This window comes from Petaurus breviceps, unplaced genomic scaffold (genome assembly GCF_028583685.1).
Source record: "Petaurus breviceps papuanus isolate PSGF00001 unplaced genomic scaffold, PetGlider_PUasm1.0 90503, whole genome shotgun sequence".
In the NCBI taxonomy this organism is placed as follows: Eukaryota; Metazoa; Chordata; class Mammalia; order Diprotodontia; family Petauridae; genus Petaurus; species Petaurus breviceps.
In genome coordinates this window covers 2,848,829-2,871,086 of record NW_027187265.1, presented here as the reverse complement: position 1 = coordinate 2,871,086, position 22,258 = coordinate 2,848,829, and the positions used below count along the sequence as shown (strand labels likewise).

The following is a 22,258-nucleotide window of genomic DNA, read 5'->3' as shown; positions in this document are numbered from 1 at the left end:
GGATAACACTGTAACTATTGTTTATTCTGGAGAAGATGATTACAAAATTGTACCCTTAAGTCATTTATTCTACCGTGAGTGAGGCTACAATAGTCTGGTTATTGTCTCTTTGCTTCTTCTTGATTTTTTTGTTTGTTCACCTTGTTTGTTAGATTTGTTTCCACAGGCTTGGTACCCTCCATCTGTAGATGCCTGATAGCTTAAGCTGGATGTCACCCCCTGTCTGCAACTGTGATGTGTCACCCTTGGACCTGGCATCAAGCATATTAAGAACTGACCTCTCAAATGGGACCCCTTAGGACAGGGACAGCTCTACATCCGATTTCAGCAGCAAGTAGCCATAGAAGAAGAGATCTTCACCCCTTACCACAAGATTTTGGGGCCCCATTTGTTCGGGGTGGGGGGAAGGATGGGGAGCTTGTGCTCAAGCCCCACCCTAAAATATGGTTTTCTGTGTTTATTGTGTGCTATTCTTGTTATATTGTTGTGAAATTTTGTTGACACCAGTTATTCCTACTGTATTTTTGCCAAGTAAGGGGCATGAAAGATCTTGGGGCCGAATGTCAGGGTTATGGGATTTAAAGATCTTCCATGCCCCACTGGACTTGCTGACGTAGCAGGAAGGGGTGGAGCAAGAGGAAGCGGAAGCCAAGCTGGAGTTCCTGCGGTGGCTGGCGGTGGCGGCGACGGTGGCGGCAGTAGCAGAGGCAGCGGCAGTGCGAAGCCCTTTTTGAGATAGCCAGAATTTCTGCTAAGGACTCCTGCTGAGGACTGCCAGGGGCCGGAGCTGTTGGGAGCGCGCTTCCCGGACGCTGGGTGGTTGCTGTGAGTGGGGAGAGGAGGACCTTTGCCTGAGGTAGCCTGTTCTGTTTTAAAGGCTTGAAAATGTGGGTGCTTTCTACTTTATCTACCTGTGCCAATGTCATAACTACTCTGATGGCTTTCACTTTCTGGTTTTGGGACTCAGTCTTTTGGTATCTTAATAAATTGTCCAGCTTATTCCCCCATATGGCAAGCATGATGTATTTTGTGATGGATAATTATATCAGCATATTTGTAATCTCCATAGGCATTGTGAATATGGCATTGCTGATACAGCCTTTTCTGGCAAAAGGTTTGGTGCTCCCCCAAGAACCACAGGGTTTGCTCAAAGCAGCAACTTAAGAGCCCTGCATGTGCTTGTGACCACAAAGATCCTTTGGGTTTGGTTGCAGTGAATGGGGGTGGTCTGTGCCTTACCTGAACTGAGACGGTTTTGACATCTCCCTCCAAGGCCTTCATCTGACACTCCAGCAATTCGAGGCTATTCACGGCTGCTTGATACTTATCCTTGTAAAGGCTTAAATTGCTTTCCAGGGAGAGGATCCTGTCTTCAGCCAAGGTAAGTTGTTCCTGAGATATTTGGAGTTTCTCCTGAAGTCTTATATTGTTTTCCTTATTCTTCTCCATCTCTTCCTCATAGATTGTGACCTGTTAGTACGGCACTACCAAGAGTTAGCCATCTCACAGATACGTTTGATTGAGAAAGTGTCTCTACATGAACAGTTACTTACACATTTCATGTTCAGTATTTATTGAACGAATGAATAAATAGATGAAAGACTCCAAATAAGAATAATTGAAACCCAAAGTATGATGTCATTGACTAAGTTGAGATTGTTAATTGACTAAATTTCATGAACCTCACCCCAAATCTTCACCTGACCTTATCACCCAGCCATATGCATCCCTATTTTCTAGCACAGCACCTAGAACATGGTAGGTGCTTAATGAATCTTGTTAAATGGTCTATCATAGGAAAAGTACAATTAATATTCTCAATTTGTATTGTCTCTCAGATTGAAAAGCTGATGGACCAGTTTTTCAGTACAACCATATTGTGACTTTGGGAGTTGGGCAGTCAAGCCAATCATCATTTTAGAAAGGTAAAGCTTTGAAAATTGGAATGCCACCCCAGAGGAAACCCAAGATTGTCCAAAAGTAAGTCCAGACTCAGAAACAAAAATCAAATCAGCTAAAAGTCCATAATTGTTTGATTTGGTAAAAGAGATTAGATTGTTGTGATAGTTTTGAATTAGGACTTCAAGATTTACTCAAAGTGTAGGAAAACTTTCTTATTGAAAGGGACAGACAGTGTTTAGTGACTAATGAATTATCAGAAAATGAAATGGAAAGATGTACTACTTTGGCTGCTGTGGATTAATTACATCAATAGATGTAAAAAGGTTACCAAGATCATACTTCTTAAATGGACCAATGAAAGGATCAACACCAGATTATAGATACATATAAATAAATAAGCCCCAGAGAGCATTGGAGAATATTCACTGTTTTCTATAGTGAAATAGAGTCTTAATAACGAATCAATATATTCTGGCCAGAAAATTCAGTATTCTGTTATTTGATTAACCTTAAGTCACGCTTCCTTCATGAAGCCTTTTCCAATCCCTTAGCTGTTTAGTGTACTTCCTCCCAAAATTAATTTGAATCTATTTTGTATATGTTCTCTCTCTCTCTGTCTCTTTCTCTGTCTCTCTCTGTCTCTCCCTCCATATATCTATATATGGAGAGAGAATGGAGAAAGATATGTATCTCTCTATATATATATAATATATATGGGGAGTATATATGTGTATATACATGTGTAAGTGTGTGTATATATGTATGTATACATATATATGGAGAGATGTATAAAGATATATATAGACATGTTCTATCCCCCATTTTAAATCCTTTAAGTGTTAAATTGTATGAGATAGATATATAAACACCACAGTAATTCATAGTAAGAGAGAGAATATAAACTGTGGCAATTTGGGAAGACTTCATGGACAGTTCCATTGATCCAAATAATCTTGAGAAGAACTGTGATAGTCAAATTAAATCTGACAGTCTAAGCTGATTACACATGGCCATCCCTCATCTGAGATACATTTCAGGAATTATTGTGTTCAAGGTGGTCACTGGGTAAAGGAGGAGAGGAGAGGAGAAGAGAGGGGCATTTGAAATTCAGACAGTTTTGCATTTCCGTGCTCAGAAGATTTCAGTTTGAGGAACTTGGCAGAATGCCTAGAAGTATCTGTTTGGATCTCTCTTTAGCCTTTTACTCATTTGTACAGGCCAGGGTCACTTTATCTGAGTTAGGATATCTTGTGGGAGGCATAGTTTCTCTCAATGAAATCAACCCCTTTGAACCATTCAGGTTTAACCCAGCCTTGTAAATAGTGTTCTGAAATCACTGGGCAGATAACACTTACCCTCTGGGACTTCTTCTTACTGCTTACCTTTCCCATCTTTTTCTCTTACTTTCTCTGTCTCTGGTCAGTGGTGCTTACTTTTTCCCCTCCTTTTGATAGCTACACCCCTCAAAAATCCCTACATTTTAAGCATTATCACCACTCTAGAAGCATTGGTCAGTCAGTCAGCAAGCATTTATTAAGTGCTTGTTGTGTGCCAAGAACTATGCAAAGAACTGGCATTATAGAGGAAAAACTCACTCCCTGGCCTCAAGGAGCTCACATTCTAGTGAAGAAGACAACATATAAATAGCTACACGCATGCAAGGAAAATGCAGGGTGGATGAAATGTAACCTCTGATGGAAGGTACTAGCAGCAGCAGGGGCTGGGAAGAGTCTTCTGTAGAAGGGGAATTTGAACTGAGTCTTGACAGAAGCCAAGGAAGCTAAGAAGGAGTGAGTAGGTGGGGATTCTAGGCACAGAGGTACAGGAAAGGTGCAGAGGGGAGAAGATGGTGGTTGTGGGCAGCAAAGAGCAGGAATGCAGGTGGTGTTGGACTGAAGTATGTGGAGCATTCTCCTTACAAAGTATAAGAAGACCGGAAAGGTAGGAAGGGACCAGGCAGGGAAGGGCTTTAAATACCAAAGAGAAGAGTTTATATTTGATTCTGGATGTAACAAGGAGACAGTGGGAGCTTACTGAACAGTGGGGTGACCTGATTTTTAGGAAAATCATTTTGGCAGTTGAGTGGAAGACAGATTGGAGTGGGGAGAGAGCTGAAGCAAGGAGACCAATTAGAATATTTCATTGCACTCCAGATAAGTACAAAATGCACAAAATATCTGGGGATCAATCTACCAAAAAGCACACATAATATGTGTATAGATTGAATCATAAAGTTCTCCTTAAAGAAATAAAGAACAACTTAAACAGCTGGAGGAATATTCAGTGCTCATGGTTGGGTTGTCCCAATATAGTAAAAATGTCAATGCTACCAAAGTTAATTTACATTTTAACGCTACACCAAATTATCAAAAGGATACTTTACAGAAAAAGAAAAGGTCTAGAATATCAAGGGAAATAATGAAAAGGTAGGGGAAAAAAAGGGATGACCTTTCTAGATATCAAACTATATTATAAAGCAGTGAAACCTTCGAGTATTGGTTAAAAAATATATAGAAATCAATAGAAAGGACTAAATAATGGAGAATCAGAAATCATGGAACCCAGTGTTAGATAAAGTGGAAAACAAAAATTATTTAGGAAAGAACTCTCTATATGATAAAATCTGCTGGGAAAACTGGAAAGAAGTCTGGCAGAAATTAGGCTTAGACCAACATCTTACACCATATTCTACAACACATCTTAACTATAGATGTGATGTTAATAATAGAGATTGTACCACAACAAATTTCCATCCAGATAGCCAGCCTTTGGACTTCTCTGGAATCCCCATCTGCCTTCCTTCCCTGGGAAACCCATCACTGGGAAATCTCATTATTCTATAGACTGAATCTGCCTGGTGCTCACATCTCCTCAGTCCTCTCTGCAACTCTGATTGGACCCTGTGATTGGAGGACAGGGCCGTGGGCTCCAGGGTCTCTAAGGAGGGGGCTCAGCACAGTTTTTCTCCCCATTTCCCACCAGCTTTTGGACATCTCTGGATCTCTACATCATGCCACCGTGTGGGATACCTTCCTTCTCCCCTTCCCCTCTACCAGTATTTTTCAGCTTCCTTTGGACTATCTTTGTTTTTATTTATTTTTGTATTCCCAGCATTTAGCACAGTGCCTGGTACATAGTAGGTGCTGGATAAATGTTTATGAATCGAATCGATTAATGTGTAACTTGTTTGACCAATATCCAAACTCAGTCATTTAGGAGGATTTAATCTGACTTTCCTGAAGAAAGGTAGATTTGATGGGCCTTTGACACCCAACTTTAGTTTCTGTACCAGAAAGAGGTATCTATGAAAACCAAGTCTAAAGGGAACAACAGAAAGGAGATGCAGCATTGGTAGGATTGCTCAGTGGGCTCACTACTTGATTTTTCAATGGGCCTGCCCTGGACAAGTGAGACAGAACTCCATGAATGACGGTTATAACCCATACCTCATTCTCCTTCATCTGGCAGTGGTGGTGAAGCATTTCTAGGTCACAGGTCTGCTCATCCAGGATGGACTGATATTGTAAGAGTGAACAATAAGAAGACTGTAATTCTTCTGTGCGAACCTCCAGTTCCTGCTGAAGAGCCAGCAAGTTTTCCCTTAGCTGATGGAGTTGTATCTGACGGGCCTGGTTACAGCACCCAAACTCTGCTTGCAGCTGCTGCTTACCCTGGAATTATAATAATGATGATGATGATAATAGCAAACACCACCACCAAACAACAATGCTGTCTTCTATTTGTACTGTGGCTTATAGTTCACAAATGTAGTTTCCTCCTATCTGTTATGTTCATATGGTGCTTTAAGGTTTACAAATTATTGTCACATACATTATATTATTTTGATAATTGGAATAGAAAAATTAAAACCATTTTTAAAAGAAGTTGTCAAATTCAACGTCATTCATTCATTCAACAAACATTTATTGAGTCTGTTGTATGTAGCCATGTGATGAATGTGATAGCAAATGCAAGGGAAGCTGAATCCTTCAGGAGCTCATTATCTAATTGGGAAGATGAACCATGTATTCACGAACCAAACATGTGTAGATTTCTAATGAATATTTTCTTTCCTATATAAAGATACCACTAGACTTGCACCATCACTAGTCCATGTTCTCTGAATCATCTTTCCCCATAGAGGTGATGGATAGACGTTGATCCTTTTACACCTTTACTGCTCTTTTGAGGCCAATGGCTTTCACTTGAAAGATTGCTGCTAGGGTTAACAGGGCAGTCTGTTCAACCTACAAAGCCAACTCAAATTCTACCTCCATGGAACTTTCTCTGATTAACCCAGTAGTCCTGGCCTCTGACTTTCTATTCAATAAATAGATTGTTTGTGCCAACCACAGGGAGCCTATCATATATTGCCATATTCATGTACACATCTGAGCTTTCTACTAGATTGTAAGTCCTTGTGAGGAGGGATCTTATCTTATACTTTTTTGTAACTTACAAAGCATGTAGCACATAGTAAGTGTTCACTATGTGTGTGTATATGCATATATACATATACTTATATTTAAATTAATCAAAGCTAATGGATTTCCCTAGGGAATGAACTAAGAACCTTTGCTCCATGAGCATAGTGTCCAAATATGCAAAGCTAAACAACTATGATTAGGTGAATTTGGTGAATCCTTTCTCTGTTGCATGTCTTTCAGTATCTGAGATTCTTGGTACGACAATATTTACATGTATGTGTTAGGTGGTTAACTATGGGCAGTGAGAGCTGCTTCTTTGGATCCTTCAGGGGGTGAATAATTGACTCTAGGCTGAGAGAACAAGAAAGAGATGATGAAAGTCAAAATGAGGAGATAACTTGCAAGATAAGGCAAAGGGAAGATGCATGGTGCACCCATCTATGCTATGGTATGTTATCATCACTGGCTTGAGTATAAGAAACTGTGAAAAAATATCATCCAGGACACCTGTTATTAGGGAAGGAAGTTGGAATAAAGGAAAAAAGCCCAAACGCTGCTCTGATACCCACACCAATAAAGGGGATGAAGTGCCCACATCAATGAACTTTTAAATTTCTAAATTTCAATGAAATATTCTCCTCCGTAGTCTTAAGGATCAGAAGTGACATAGACTTCTCACGTAGCTGGTAAAAGGAATCTCAGGTTGGCTCAGACCCAGAAAGAGAGAAGCAGGTGGGAAAGCATGACAAATAGACTTCTTGGGCAGCTGGGGAAAGTGTACCTCAGATTGAGCAAGACAGAGAGAGGGGAAGGAAGGGAGGGAGGGAGAGAGAGAGACAGACAGAGAGAGAGATAGAGAGACAGAGACAGATAGACACCTGGAAGAAGTGCATAGAGACAGTTCTAAGAGTTAGGCAAAATGGAACACTGAAATTAAACCTCACCTAAGTCTTGACTTAGATGAGCTACTGGATATAAAGACATCAGTAGAAACTGTACTTGGAGTTAGTGAATGCTGGACCAGGCTGTAGCAACTCAGTTGAGTATGGGACCTTCAATGACTTCATTGCTTCTGGTAAAGTAGTAATTACGCTATTCAAGATTGGCCCGAGAATGTGAGAGTTCTGACAACTCACCTCTGTCTGAGGAGGGGTACACAACTAGACCTATACCCCAAAGAGAAAAAAGAAGAAAAGGACTCATGTGTACAAAAAGAGTTATAATAGCTCTTTTCATAGTAGCCCCAAACTAGAAACGAAAGGGGTGTCCATCAATTAGGGAACAGCTGAATAAATTATGGTACCAACCAATCACAATTTCAGGAGAGTGATACTAATGATGCATGCTATTGATCCATCTCTTCCAGACAGGGGAAGGCCCCAAACTGCAGAACGAGACATATTTCTCATGGCCAGTGTGGAGTCTGTTTTCTTCGGCACTGCATTTGTTACAAGGGTTTTCTTTTTCTTTTTCTAACGGTAGGAGGGGGAAAAAATAAATGCTTGTTTTTTGGGGGGTGGAGGGGAGGGAGAAAAACAACTGGAGGAAGGGTACAAGGGATAAGGAAAGCAAAGGGTCATGGTTTGCTCCTAAGGCTACTGTGACAAGAAGTAGCCCCGTGTCTTCAGGGAGTAGCAAAGAAGAGCCTGTTACCATTCTAGCCATAGCCCTGGTAACAGAGTACCAGTTTATGGATACTTAAATGCTGGTAGATTGTGAAGTAAGGCAGAGATGATTAAATAAGTAAATAAAGACTCATCAATAATATTCTCTTGTCGCAAACATTACTAACAAACAAAATGCCTTTGCACATCTTATTCCTTTTGGGTTCCCTTTCTTTCAGAGGTTGACTCAGTGAAGATTCATCTTCGAAATGGTACAGCCTTGGATTATTAGGAAATAGGAAGCTAGAGTGTACCCCAACAGTGTTGAACTGGATTGCATTTTGCTGAGTTTCCATGATACTTTGCATACTTTACCCAATGAGAAACTAACATTGGGCACCATAACCTCTCCTTCCTTTGCCTTCCCTTCTCTCTGCCATGGGTGTATTTTTCTCATCATCCAGAAAAATTATGGAAGAAACTTTTAAAATTTTATTTTATTTTTGAAAAAAAGCCACCTCCTCCATAAACCCTAAACCTATATGTGTTTATATCTTAAATGAAATGTGGAAATTTCCTGACAGCAGAAGCAAGTGCTACAAATAGTGACAAGCCTCAATATTTACTGAGTGCAAAAAACTCATGATTTTCTTAGCATGGAGATAATATTGAAAGCCTCCAGTTCTTCTTTAGATTGGTATAACATGGCATTTTAGACAGCTATAAAGGTGCAAAGAACTCTATAAAACCAGCTAGTTGGGAAGGATCAGTCCATTCCTCTCTAGTATCAGGGAGCAGAGGTATATTTTATACCATCTCACTTGTTATAAAGACATTCTGAAACTATTTCTGTCTGCTGAAAAACTGTAGTGTTTGTCTCCAGAGTCACCACATGAAACATTTTCTAAGATAGTTTTATATTCTTTTGGCTGGAACAGAGCAGCCCAATAAGGAGAAGACAAGGGGAAGGGCATTTCACATTCAGACACCATTGACATTCACGAGACTTGGAGGAATGCCTGGATGTATTTAAATCCTTTTAAATTTCCACTTATTTATTCTCATGTGTTCAAAAGGTTTTTATTTTCCTTAATTCAAAGTGAATAGAAAATGGGCTGCTAAAGAATTGTTTCTATTTAATTTGCATATGAGTCAAAGAAAAGTATAATTGAAGGCATCATTGCATTTCCTGTTACCCCTTTGTTGTTGAAATGTTTTTTCTCCATACAATGAGGATATGAATATTTTATAAACTTCTATTTTGACCTCCAAATGGAGATCTAGAGAAATCAAGCAAGTTGGACATAATTTAATAGCAACTTGATTAGTGCTTAGAATAAGAATCCTAGAATGACAGAGGTAGGCCACATTTCCAGAGGTCATCTGGTCCAGAACTGGTCTCGGGCAGGGCTTGCATCCAACTCTAAGCCATGACTTCCTACAGGAACTGGTTTCCATGGCTAGTCAACCTTGCTGTCCATGGAAATCCTAATAGATCGACTTTGTTGGTTCTAAATGGCTCTTGCTTCTCCCTTACCTTGGTGGGCTCTCATTTGATCATGAAAGGAAATTAATTGGTCTGGCACGATTGGCTTTTTGAAGAGCTATACTCGTTACCACAACAATTTGTGCTTTTCAGGATGAGGTTAATTGATTCATGATTAGTTCCAGTATCTTCTCTGTCATCCAGCTTAACTGCTCCCATAATGACTAGAAATGTCCTTACTGACCTTTTCTTAAAAAAAACTAAAAATATCATTTGCACTTTTTTAGTCCATAGGGACTTACTCATCCTCTTCCTTTTTAAGTTCTCAAAATCCCAGCAGTTCCACAAGCACACCTGCTAATTCTTCAGTGTGTTTTTGTGTCTGTCATCAGGTCCTTCTGATTTGCCTATGTCTAACTTTTTAAAAGACTCTCCAACCACACTTCCTGCTGTTTCTTCACAGGGAGTGATCATTCTGGTTATTTGATCACAGTTTTGTTTGTTTGTTTAAGACAGAAGTTTAAAAAAAATCCCACTGCCTATTTGCAGACATCGCTATCAATTTTCCTTCCCTATGTAAGTGTGTGACATTTTCCTTGTAGTTCTTGTTTTGCCTCCTAAAACTAAATAATGTTTATCTGTTACCTTTCGGGTATATCTCTTGCCCTCTATGGTGAAGTGAATCTGTATGCAGAACTGTTTTGTTTTTTTTTTTTATAAAGCATCCTTGAATTACTTTTTGTCCTTTAGATTTTCTTCTTACCAACACTTCAAACTTTGTTTTTTCACTTTTCTTAGTTTTCTGAATTTTCTTTTTCCATCCCCAAGTATTACAAATTGTATCAATTTGTTGTTCTCTTTGCTAAGACCTAATTCTCTCTTTTAGTCCTCAGTGAATTTCTGTTTTTGTAAGAACCAAATCCAGAGGGGCATCTGCTCTGCCTTGTCTAGTCTTCTAAATTTCATGCTGATGTCCTGTCCTTAAGACCCTCCAATTAGTGGAGTGACAATATGTAGTCTCCTACATCATTTCTTTTTCTAGTGGAAATCTGAGTAAAGAGAGAGTCTGCTGTCATTATCAGGCCCAGAGTTGTTCTAGAAAATTCTGTTAAGAGATCCTCATGCACTTCTTCCTGGTTAAGCATCTCCTTAATACACTATCTCCTTTATAACTGAGTAGATCATGGAATTACAGAGTTGGAAAGCACTTTCTAGGTCATCTAGGTCCACCCCTACCTGAAGTATATATAGCTTATGGACAAGGAAAGAAGATGAATTGTTAGGTAAGAATAACAAATATCGGATGTTCACTGAAAGCAAAATTCAAAACCATTTACTTTAAAAATCCAGTCAACAGCCCAAAGTTTTCATCTCTAGCTGCTTCTTCTTAATCTTTATTTTTAGCTTAACTCAGAAGTTTCTCTTGATTTCTGAGTTTTGTTGTGTGTTTAAATAATATCTCTGATATATGGGCTACGTTGCTTCCCTTTCCCCCTTCTTAACCTTTCTGAATGAATTCTATTCTTACCAGCTTAGCGTTTAGTCAAACACCATTACATTAAGGCTCAATTTTCCACTGAAGACATTGTGAGCTTGAAGTAAAGCCTTCGGTTTCTCCAGTTTATTTCCTCTGAAATTTGCACGTCTCTCTCAAGTCCTATATGTCATAATGTCAGATAATTTTGTCTTCTGCCCCCTTGCTTCTGAGCTAACCTCATTAGTCTTTCCCAAGTTTAGTTTCCAGCAGATGGAGCAGATCTATAGGGAAACACTTGGTCATATGTGGATGTGGCTTTCAGAATGGAGACCTGTCAGGGCAGGTCTGTGTTTCCCAAATAAACAGATGGGTAAAAAAAGGAAGGTAGCTGTGGCAGTTGGCATGATTGTGTATCTGTAGAAGACGATACGATAAATACACGTCCATATCTAACTATTTGTGCTTACATGGGGAAGAAATTGAAATTCTGCTGTAAGTGCCAGAAAGAAGCGGGAACGCTTTGACTGTGGTTTCATGCCGTTGGACCATCTTCCCAGCAATTAGAAAAAGGCAAATGCCGGTTCCAGGGACAGAGAGCTGCAGGGGCTCTTGGTCACGTGACTCTCCTGTCTCAGAAGAGAATTGCTTAATAAGTAAAACTCACTGCAGCAATATGAAAATCTCTCTCTACATCTGGCAGAGGAATCTAGATATAATTGTGGAGCCGAGGGTAATATTAATAGAAAAGGAAATTAAGTTTGTATTCTTTCTCAAACCCTTTAAGGAAAACTGAAGGCTTCCTCCTATAACTGGTGCTCCCTGGGAAAAAGGGGTTAGAAATGCTCGATAGGCTGAAGTAGAAATGTTTGTGTTAGCAGGATTTCCAGAGCACTGCAGACCAGCAATTTCTCATCTCTTCATTGAGGTGGCAAGTGCCATGGCCTGTCCAAAAGATGCGATTAAAGAAGCCCGGATTATGACAGCTCTAACAGGCCCAGTTGTTGATAAGATGGCAAACCAAGGGTAACTTGAAGACTCAGCCATGGGTCCATGTGATCAACAGACCTTCCAAGTTTACCATCAGTTCAAAGCCAAAGTTAGGAAGGCAGAAGAGTAATTCGGGGAAAACTGAACCTTGGATACACAACCAATGCAGGAATTTGTCTTGATCATGCCTATTTATCATAAAGGTTTTTCTTTTCTTTGCTCATTTGTTCCCAGTGGGGATAGATGGGAGGGTGAGAGAGACTAGGGATAGGGTAGCCAAAAAAAAAGATGAAAAAAAAAAGAATGTTATTAGGATTAAAAAAATAATATAGTGAAAAGAACAGAAAGAAAGCCAGAAAGAAGTACAAACAGGACAGCTTTGAAAGCTATGAGTTGAATTTATGGTATATATATGTATATATATATATATATATATTGTATACATAAAAAAGCAAACTGTACATAGCAGAGATATATAGATTCGTGTAACCTTTTTATGTCTTATATATACACGTCTATTTATCTATCTATCTCTAAACCTAACCTTAACCCTAAATTTACACCATAACCTTAATCCTAACCCTATGCATGTATGTATCTCTCTCATATAACTGAGACATATATGTGTCTCTGTGTGTGTGTATACCAGGTTTTTTTTGGCATTTGTTGTTGTTGTTTAGCTGTTTTTAGTCATTTCTGACTTTTTGTGACACCCTTTTGGGGTTTTCTTGGCAAAGATACTACAATTGTTTGCCATTTCCTTCTCTAGCTCATTTTACAGATGAGGAAACTGAGGAAAATAGGGCTAAGTGACTTGCCCAGGGTCACACTGCCAGTAAGTGTTTGAAGACAGATTTGAATTCAGTTCTTCCTGACTCCAGGTCTGACACTCTATCCACTATACCTCATAAGTACCAAAAAAAAAAGGGAAACTTTAAAAAATTCCAAATCTTGGAGAGGTGAAATACTGTCCTTAACTCTCCCCAAAAGAATTTTTTGGTACCTGGTTCCCCAGCTGTGCTTATATAAATTTGAAGACTGTCTGATGGCCTTTTAAAAGTTTGGCCCCAGAGTCTCCAAAGAGATAGGGATTCTCAGCTTGCAATAAAATTACCCAGACGACTGATGCACTGTCTGGACGTTAGAAGCAGTTCAGAGTAAAGGGTACTCTTGCAATTATGATCAGATCAGACCCTGGCAGGATATAGTGTGCTAATGGTAAAAAGAGGCTGGCTCTGGTCAGCTGGGAGAGTTTTTATTTTGGCAGCTTGTTTAGAAGACTTGTGAAGAACCTTTAGGATGACATAGACTATATATTAGGCAGAAGGACTACAGGCTTTCGAAATACTGTAGAAATAGCCCATGGGAAGGTCTGGACAAGAAAGTAGTTAGAGCTCTGCAGTTCTAGATGTATTTGATCTGGAAGATGAACAGCAAAATATTAAGTTGAAAATTCCTGAGGGTAAGAACTCTGTACTTTTTTTACTTTCGTGTTCCCAGAATTTAGCATGGAGCTTTGCACTGTGTGTGTGTGTGTGAGTATATGCATATATATGTACATGTATATGTGTACTATATACACATATATTTACATATACATGCATACACACACATATATGTATTAGATCAGGGATAGTATTTCCTCTTTCTTTTGTAATTTCTAAGTGTATTTGCTACACACAGCAAATACTCAGGAAGTGCATTTAATGATCTGTGGCCTTCTCAGACCTCTCCATGGTGGCAGATGCTCTTACCAGGCTGATGCTGCTTTCCATCTCATGAATCGAGAGCTCCTCCACTTCCAAGGTCCGTCCTTGTTTCCTGCACATTTCATGTAGATTCTGTATGTCAGTTTTTAGAGTCCACCACTTATTTTTCGGGCTGCCCATCAATCTGTTTCTCTCCAACTAGGCAGGCAGAAGAAAAAAAGAAAACATTGGGTATAAATTGTTAAGAAAATTTTCCTTAGGGGCGGCCAGGTAGCACAGTGAGTAAGAGCACCGGCTCCAGTGTTGAGAAGACCTGGAGATCGAATCCTGGGCTCAGACACTTAGCACCCACCCAGAAACACCTGGCCGTGTAACCTTGAGCAAGTTACTTAACCCCAATTGCTTAGGGGCGGCCAGGTGGCTCAGCGAGTAAGAGCACCGCCTCCAGTGTTGGGATGACCTGGATCAAATCTGGGCTTAGACACTCAGCACCACTATATAAACTTAGTAAAACATAGATGGGTTCCAGCACTTGCCCATACTGTAATCAGAGATCCATCACCATTCATGTATAGCTCACCATATTCTCCTTATCATATAATGTGTAAATTCCTTGAAGGCAAGGATTTTTTTCATCTGTGTACCCCAGCACATTTCCTCAAACATACTTAATGTTTAATTTGTACATAGATAATTAGAATATAACTAATAATTGAGACATGCAAAAATCAGGTGCTATGTCTGGTCCAAATGTCCCTTGTGCAGTAGGTAATAGAAGTAGCAGTATTTTCATTTTATAGATGAGGAAACAACCTTGGAAAGACATAACTTGAAAGTGATAGCTGGGACTCACACATCCTGGTTCAGTTATTTCGTTTCACTGTATCAAACGGCAGTAAGATATGGCCTACTTTGTCTCTTCCCACTTCTACTCTATAAGAATGCAGGCTAGAGAGGGAGGAAAACTGGTGTGCCTTCTTACCTCATCAACTCTTTTGGGCCCACACCATAGACACTGGACAAACAACTGATTCCTAATTCTTCCAATAGAGTACAGACGGAACATCCAGATATAAGAACTTGATAGTTACATAGGCCCATGGAATAATTGTGGGTATCTATGGTGGGCTGCCCCATATTGTAAGAAGGGGGTGATTCTGAGGTTCTAGAAGTGGTCCATGAAGATAACCCTCTGTAAAGAAGCTTTGAGCCCTTTTTCTTCCTTTTCCTTTCCCCCTCCTCTCTTTTCTTCCTTCCTCTCTCCCTCTCCTCTCCCATCCCCATTCTTTCTCCTTCCTCGGCCTAGACAATGCAACGGTAGAGACAGCTGACCCCATGCAGCCCACCGAGGTGTACATGGGACTGTGCTAGGACATGTTCTCCAAAATGTACCTTCCTAGGTGAGCTGACAACCACCTATAAATTTCTGGAAAATGTGAACAAACTGACTAGTTTGAAGTATCTAGAAATGAAAGACACTGTAGTAAACATAAGCAGAAACCTAAAAGAAAAGCCAAAAATAGGCCACACTTCAGCATTATCTGGATCCAATCACTTTAAATGAAGAGCAAGTAGCAGCTCTTGAGCAGGCAGCCTACAAATTGGGTGCATATTCAAAGAAACTAGAAGCAAAGTAGGAGTTACGGAATGGATGAAAGAATTCTTTAGCACAAAGACTTTAACTACAAGGATGTTCCAAAAGAGCTGAAATGCGTGGGATGGAACTTAACAGACTTCTTTGGTTGGGTTGTAACTTTGGCCACCTCTTGATGTTTTACTAAAGCTGTACCCCCTGGAACTTCATCTTGCCATGTGTTTCATTGTGTGCCCTGGACCAGGGCTCTGAAATCAGAATCTAGAGCAGACAGGACAGGGATAAGCAGCTCTGGTCTCCCTGTCTCCTCCCTTCTTCCCCTCCCCTAGGGCTCTCTTTGACTCTGTTCTAAATGTGCCCTCACCCCTTCATAATTTGTTCTTGAGCTTAAATAATAAATGCTGATTTATGACCAAAAAGGAAGTAGCTATGAAGAGGAATCAGGGAACTGGAAGCACGCAGGGCCTGATCCTAAATCTCTGGGTACCTGGCTGAAAAGTTGTTTTTGTTTACTGCATGAACTTTAGAGATTCACCACACTTGAGTAACAGGAGAGTCCGATTCTGTCCTTGGCAGTTTTCTTTGGTGTCACTGGCCAGTCATTTGTTACCATCTGCATAATGAGGAGATGGGGTTGGATGAGCTCTGAAGTCCTTTCTATGTATGACCCTAAGATACTGAAAATGGATACAAACTGAAGGCCTAGCCATGGTAGATGAGAAACAACTTACTCCTGCCCAATAACTGAATACATGACATTGGATAAGTTGCTTCCCTTCTGGGCTTCATTCAGTGTTCTCATCTGTAAAATGAGTTACCCATCACTGAAAGTCTCCAAGAGAAGTTCAAATAACCGTTTGTTATACAGGGGATGCTATACAGGGGATTTTTGTTGAGCTGTGAGTTGATCTGTGGTCCCTTACAACTCCCCTTTTACAGTTTTAGGGGGTCTCTAAAATCAATTCATATTTATAGAATGCTTTTTAAGTTTTGTAAAGGCACTTTCCTCACAACCCTGTAAGGTAGTGTAAGTATGATTGACACTTTACAGATGAGGAAATAGGTTCAGAAACACACCATGGATCATATCATTTGTTAATTAAGTGTCCAAGTCAGAATAGGAGCCCAGGTATTCTGACTACAGTTCCAGCACTATCCATTGGCATGCTGTCTTCTCCAGGTTAAATTCTAGGGGCCACTGCTCTGACGGCCTTGAGACTCCTCTGTTAAGCGTACCACTCAGTCTAATAGGGGGGACAACATGTAAACAACTGTGCAAATAATCGATATAGAGGATAAAGTGGAGATAATCACCAGAGGGAAAGCATTAAAGAGGAATTTGGAAATGCTCCCTGTATAAGGTAGGACTTTGACTTGAAACCAGGAGGCCTTGATGAGGGAGAGGATTTCTGGCGGGGGCGCAGCCAGAGGAACACCCCAGAACCGAGATGAACTGTCTTGTTCAGGGAACAGCAAGGCCAGTGTCACTGGATGGAAGGGCAAAGAAGCGCGGGGGGGGGAGGGGGAGGGGATGCTATAAGATCCCCGCTTCTCTTGGGTGTTCCAGGCTCTGGTGCTGCTCTGGTAAGGAGACCTAGAATGGGGAGGGTTGTGCAGGGTCATTAGAATAAGAGCTAACTGGCTTGGAGGAGAGAGAACGGGGTCACCTGGACAGAAAGAACCAACAGCTTCCTCCTCTAACCCACTTTGGGTCCCACCGCCCTCTCCAGAATTCGACCTTGGGTGGGAGGAGTGATGACTCCTTAGATTCCTTCCAAAATGCTAAGTCCCATGATGAGAAGCCCCAGCTCAGGATGGGCCCCCGGCTTGACTAGCTTGAATTCACTACTTTCCCACGTGTACTTTTCAGTAGCCCTTTAAGAATCCGCCTTCCCCAAAGGCCACCAAGATCGTTAATTAGTAGACAATCCCAGCTACCAATCGTCGTCTCGGGATAGAGACCCTGCTGGCCATTCCTGTTGTTCTGGTGGGTGGGTTTTCAAGTTTCTAGGTGACGAGGAACATCGGAGTGACCCATTGGCTGGATCAAACCCAAGCGTGTCTCCGATTGGCTGACACCTCCGGAGGGTTACAATTCAAACGCTGGCGGGCCTGGATCCCCACCGTTGCCGCCCGGGAGTTTCTTTTCCTTTATCTCCGGTCCCCTATGGCCTCGCAGAATCGCGACCCGGCCGCTGCTAGCGCCGCCGCCGCCTCCCGTAAGGGGGCCGAGCCTGGGGCAGCCGCGGCCCGCGGGTCCGTGGGCAAGAGGTGAGAGTTCCCGAAACCAGGAGAACCGAGGGGCGGATGGGCTGGGAACCGGGGAGGGAGGGCAGGCTGGAGAGTGGATCGGAGGTCGGTCTTGGGGCCGGGGGCACTCAAGTGAGAGGAGGTTGGGGTAAGGTTGGGCTGGTCCTAATTCTCAGTAACTGAACACTTCCTTGTCCCTTCTCCGCAGGTTACAGCAGGAATTGATGACCCTGATGGTGAGTGTCTGCCTGGACCAGCCCTTGCAGCCAGGAGGCCCCCGCCGAACTCCCTGGCTCCAGCCCACAACGATTCAAAGCCTTCCCTTCCTCCTCGCTCTCAGAGGCAAATAACTCTCAGCTGAAAAGGGACCTCGGATTCCAAACTCTTTTTTTGTTGTTTTTTAAATAGAAGGGTACCCGGAGAGAATGTGGGATTTTACAGCTCCACCTCTAACCATTAGCCTTCCCCTGGAGGACTGGTTGCTGACACCTCCCCTCCCTCCCAAAAAAATCCTAATCAGCCAAGTTAGAAGTATTTTATTGGGGTCATCAATAAGCAAAACAGTATGGCTTTAGGCTGCTGCCTTTTCACCCAACTATTCTTCCCTTTAGAGTCACAGGGCCCTTGGAAAGGGACCGCGTGCTTACCCCACCCCAGAAAAGGTTTATTCTTCCTCTGCAGATGTCTGGAGACAAAGGAATTTCTGCCTTCCCAGAGTCAGACAATCTCTTCAAGTGGGTTGGGACCATCCATGGGGCAGCTGGGACTGTGAGTATCAAGGATTGGAAATGGGCAGGACAGGGTGGAGTTTGCTTTGTGGTATATAGCTGAAGGGAGCAATTGGGCGAGAGGAATCCCTTGAGGGGTAGATGAGAAAACCTCACCCCAAATAGTGAAAATCTCTTACAATTAACTGTTCAGGAGTTTTCCCATGCCTTGACTCAGCTGATCATCTCTACAGCCCCATGAACTAGGAAAGGCTTATGGTGATATATCATTTCATAGAAGAAGAACTGAAGCTCAAACTTGCCCTTCTGACTTTTCCCACTGTCCTTCCCACTGTACCAAAGTGCCTCTTGTAGTTTAAATGTCCCCTCAAGCCCATTGTGTTCCACTTACTAATTTATTTGGGTGCTTCTTCCTCCCTAGGTATATGAAGACCTAAGGTACAAGCTCTCCCTGGAATTCCCCAGCGGCTACCCCTATAATGCTCCCACTGTGAAATTTGTCACACCTTGTTACCATCCTAATGTGGACACCCAAGGGAATATCTGTTTGGACATCCTCAAGGACAAGTGGTCAGCTCTGTATGATGTCAGGACCATCTTGCTATCTATCCAGAGTCTGCTGGGAGGTGATGCCTGCTAGCCCATTGGGATTTCCTCTGTTCCCCTGCCCTCACCCCTAACCTTCCTCTCAGGTTTGGATTACCCTTTACTCTCCTTTTACCATCACCATCTTGTAACTCACAGACTGTCAGGTCTAGAAGGGACCACAGAACATAGAATGTCAGAAACCATATATCTTAACCATTACAACACTTCTGAGCCTGGTTCCCATAGAACTCCAATTTCCCTGACCATTGTTTTTCTGGACTTTTCCTTCCTGACATAATTGTCTCCACCTACAGAACCCAACATTGACAGCCCCTTGAACACACATGCTGCTGAACTTTGGACAAATCCCACAGGTAGGTCCTCTGCTAAAACAAGAATTTCAGCCTTTTCCCTAGAGGATTTAAAATGAAAAAATCCTACCCTGTATAGATTCAACTCCTTGTCCTTAAAAGCATTTTAGGCAAATGATGCCTGGGTAGAATGATAAATCTCACCATGGTGGTATTTTAACAACTGCTGCAGAAACCCCAGAGAGCTTTTAACTAAAATAGGTATTATCTTTAAGTGAATGGAACAGAAAAAGGATCTCAGGAGAGACAGCTTGGTGCGTATAGGAACAAATACTGGACTTTGGTTAGGAAGAGAATAAATTCTAGTAGCTCACCAGATTTTGGGTAAAGGCAGGGTAGACACAACATCCCTATTCCTGGCACCTCCCCTAGAAATGATTAGAGGCAGAAGGGGCAGTCTAGGATCAAGGAAGAAATTGGAGAAAGATCAGAGCCAGACTACCCCATTTCTAAAATTATTAGATTTAATGTCAACCCTCTTGGGGTTTGCCAAAACACTGGCATATCCCTGGAAACACCCAGGCCACTTGCTTACCTACTCATCCTGTTCTCTCCCCAGCCTTTAAAAAGTACCTGCTGGAAACCTACATGAAGCAGGTGACTAGCCAAGAGCCCTAACCCTGGCTGCCCAGACTACCTTCTTTCATCTTGTGTGTATGTGTATGTGTGTATGTCTATCTTTTCCCATTCCTTATAATCTGTCTTCTTCTGTAAAGGATTGTATCATACTGTTTTCCTTTTTTTTTTTTTTTCTTAAGCTCTAATCCAGCCCTCAACATTAATGTATAAATAAATAAAGTTTTGTTTTTTTAAAGCTGTTGCTGTGTTCTTTGACTCTCTGGAGGCAGGATGGGGAACTGAGGAGAGCTGTAAGCTGAGCCTGGGCCTAGAGGAAACAATTCCCTAGGGTCTGGGCTGGTTTCTAGCAAGCAGTGTACAGTGTCTGAGCTCAGAGTTGGGAGGACATTAGAACATAGGCCATGGAATGTTTTGAATTAGAAGGAATCCTGGAACTGTTATCAACTGGTCCAAACCAATCTTCTACCACTGATGGAAACAGCAAGAACCTGACATAGCTCTAAATCAATGGACCTAGAATCTAGGTCTTCTATAATGTGGTTTATGTTTCTGCACTATCATCCTGTATCCCAGCTGTTTCATATTTGTAGCTGTACTTCAGCCTTACTCTTGGGGTAAGAGACTCTTTTAATGCTCCCTGGTTGTCACACATTCTGCTGAGATTTGAACTGGGAAAGAAATCGACTTAGCCTTCCGTGAAAGTAGTTCCCTGGTGTAGAAGACTGACTTCTACTGACCTCTCAAGGGGAAGGGGAGAGATGTCCCTGCACTAGGCCTTGATTTCTTTATGCCACTATACAATGAGATTGAAGCCTGAGTGGAGCCCTGGCACAGCATCCCCTAGGACTCCTCCCAACTGAGTCCTCAGGGCTGGGTTCTTCAGCTCCAGGACCACCCACCGTGGCCTCCACACTCCACACAGGTACATTGACCTTGGTCTCCATCTCCAACAGCATCTCTTCCAGGCGTTGCCCCCACTGCGCCAGCTCTTCAGGCAGCTCCCTAGCTCTTTCAGAGGCCTTCCCACTGGGCCGTCTCAGGCTCCATCCCTTGGGCCCAAAGGATGTAACTCCAGTATTGACCAACTGGGTCCCTGAGGCCAGAGATGGCAAGGGGAAAAGCTGGCTGAGGTCATGGGCCCGACCCAGATCCTGCAGGAAAATTTCCAGGGCAGACAGACAGAGCACCCAGATCCGCTCCAACTCCATCTTCACCTCTTCCTCCTGCCTGCCCCCTGGTTCTGTGAGCTCGGCCAAAAGCTGGTTCCGTAGGCCTGGTGCAGGACGGGAAAGAGAAGGCAAACAAACGGCGGGGGCAGCCACAGTCAGGGAAGGGGAGGGCAGGCAGGGGACACCTACATCTCAGCAGCTACAGCGAGAACTTTAAAAGCTCTGGGCCTCACTTTCTAAGGGCAGGATCTGGAGGACGGTCAGCAAGTTTGACCAGGTATCCTAAGAGCGCCACTTAGCCGCCCCCCTCCCCTTCCACCGAAGGGAAAGCCAGGCAACAAAGCGGCAGAGTCGGAATTCGAACCCCTAGTCTGTTCCAAACGCTCTGCCTTCCCTCTCGGCGTCTCGGAAGCCCCCGGCCTGCCCGCGCCTAGCTGCTCCTTGCCCCTTCCATCATCCCCCGTGCCCTGTCTGCTCACCCAGACTCAGCTCGAAGCCCCTGCGGCCGCTCTCCTCCAGAGCCCTGCGCAGCCTCCTCCCGTCCGCCGAGCTGCCCACTCCCAGAACCAACTGCCTGTAGCTCGCAGTGAACCTGTTGAGCGCTTCATACGCCGCCCTGCACTCGGCCACAGCCTCTCGGGCTTCCCGCGCCCTCTCCCCTGGCCCCGCGCCCCACATGCCTCCCTCGGCTTTGGCGATCTTGGCCTGGGCCTCGGTCTGGAGTCCCAAAGCCCAGCTCTCTCTCTCTCTCTCTCTCTCTCTCTCTCTCTCTCTCTCTCTCAGGATTCCAGACTCCGCCCTTGCCAGCCGCCAGCCCCTTCCCCACCCCTCCTGGACAAGGAGAAGGCGGAGACAGGCAGGAAAGCGCCGGCCCACCAGCTCCCTCTAGGCTAGCCGCATGGTCCAGCTAAGCCTGCTTTCCCCAACTTCCCCTTTCCCCCTCCGATCTCTAGCCAGCCCTCACCCTACACCCACACGCCCGCCCGACCTGAACCTGACTGCCCCAAACAAGCTACTGACCAGGGTGTATCTAGGACTTATATGAAGACTTTCAGAATGGAGGGGAACCCCTCATCTCCTGAGATGGGCCCGTGCCACTTTGTTACCCAAGTTCACACTGAACTAACTCGACAATTGTTAAGGTTGTTTTTTTTCTCCTCACATCAAATCTAAATTGCGACAGCTAACATTTCTATTTAGAAACAAAACCTTTAAGATTTGCAAAGGACTTTACATAATCTTCAAAACAACCCAGTGACTAAGGGTGCTATTATTCCCATTTTGACAATGAGCAAACCGAAGCAGAAAGATTAAGTGATGGGGGGGGGAAGGTTGAAGAACTTTAATTTAGATAAACCCAGTGTTCCCTATGCCTACTTGGTCGAGC

General features: G+C 42.9%; 2 protein-coding genes and 2 long non-coding RNA genes across 6 annotated transcripts; 2 read left to right on the top strand and 2 right to left on the bottom strand.

The window, feature by feature from the left end:
• Window positions 1-6: 6 nt before the first annotated feature.
• Window positions 7-5,786, top strand: LOC138141861 (uncharacterized). Its single transcript, XR_011163289.1, has 3 exons — window positions 7-1,381; window positions 1,839-1,980; window positions 4,885-5,786. It is a non-coding gene; the product is annotated as an uncharacterized lncRNA (long non-coding RNA).
• On the bottom strand, window positions 5,284-17,077 carry LOC138141862 (uncharacterized). 3 transcript variants are annotated; one of them, XR_011163291.1, is made up of 5 exons: window positions 16,925-17,077; window positions 15,674-15,799; window positions 14,575-14,632; window positions 13,638-13,790; window positions 5,284-5,573 (listed from the first exon to the last, which is right to left on the bottom strand). It is a non-coding gene; the product is annotated as an uncharacterized lncRNA (long non-coding RNA). The 3 variants fall into 3 exon arrangements; XR_011163292.1 differs by lacking the exon at window positions 14,575-14,632 and having other exon boundaries at window positions 16,925-17,075; XR_011163290.1 differs by lacking the exons at window positions 14,575-14,632; window positions 15,674-15,799 and having other exon boundaries at window positions 16,925-17,072.
• A 176-nt stretch (window positions 17,078-17,253) lies between these two features.
• Window positions 17,254-19,937, top strand: UBE2C (ubiquitin conjugating enzyme E2 C). Its single transcript, XM_069062759.1, has 6 exons — window positions 17,254-17,457; window positions 17,645-17,672; window positions 18,118-18,204; window positions 18,586-18,790; window positions 19,067-19,126; window positions 19,683-19,937. The coding sequence occupies exons 1-6, from the start codon at window positions 17,354-17,356 to the stop codon at window positions 19,739-19,741; spliced, it is 543 nt and encodes a 180-aa protein (XP_068918860.1). The 5' UTR covers window positions 17,254-17,353; the 3' UTR covers window positions 19,742-19,937.
• Window positions 19,772-21,682, bottom strand: LOC138141859 (regulator of G-protein signaling 9-binding protein-like). Its single transcript, XM_069062758.1, has 2 exons — window positions 21,351-21,682; window positions 19,772-20,975 (listed from the first exon to the last, which is right to left on the bottom strand). Exons 1-2 carry the CDS (start codon window positions 21,547-21,549, stop codon window positions 20,488-20,490), a joined length of 687 nt encoding a protein of 228 aa, XP_068918859.1. The 5' UTR covers window positions 21,550-21,682; the 3' UTR covers window positions 19,772-20,487.
• Between the last annotated feature and the right edge of the window lie 576 nt (window positions 21,683-22,258).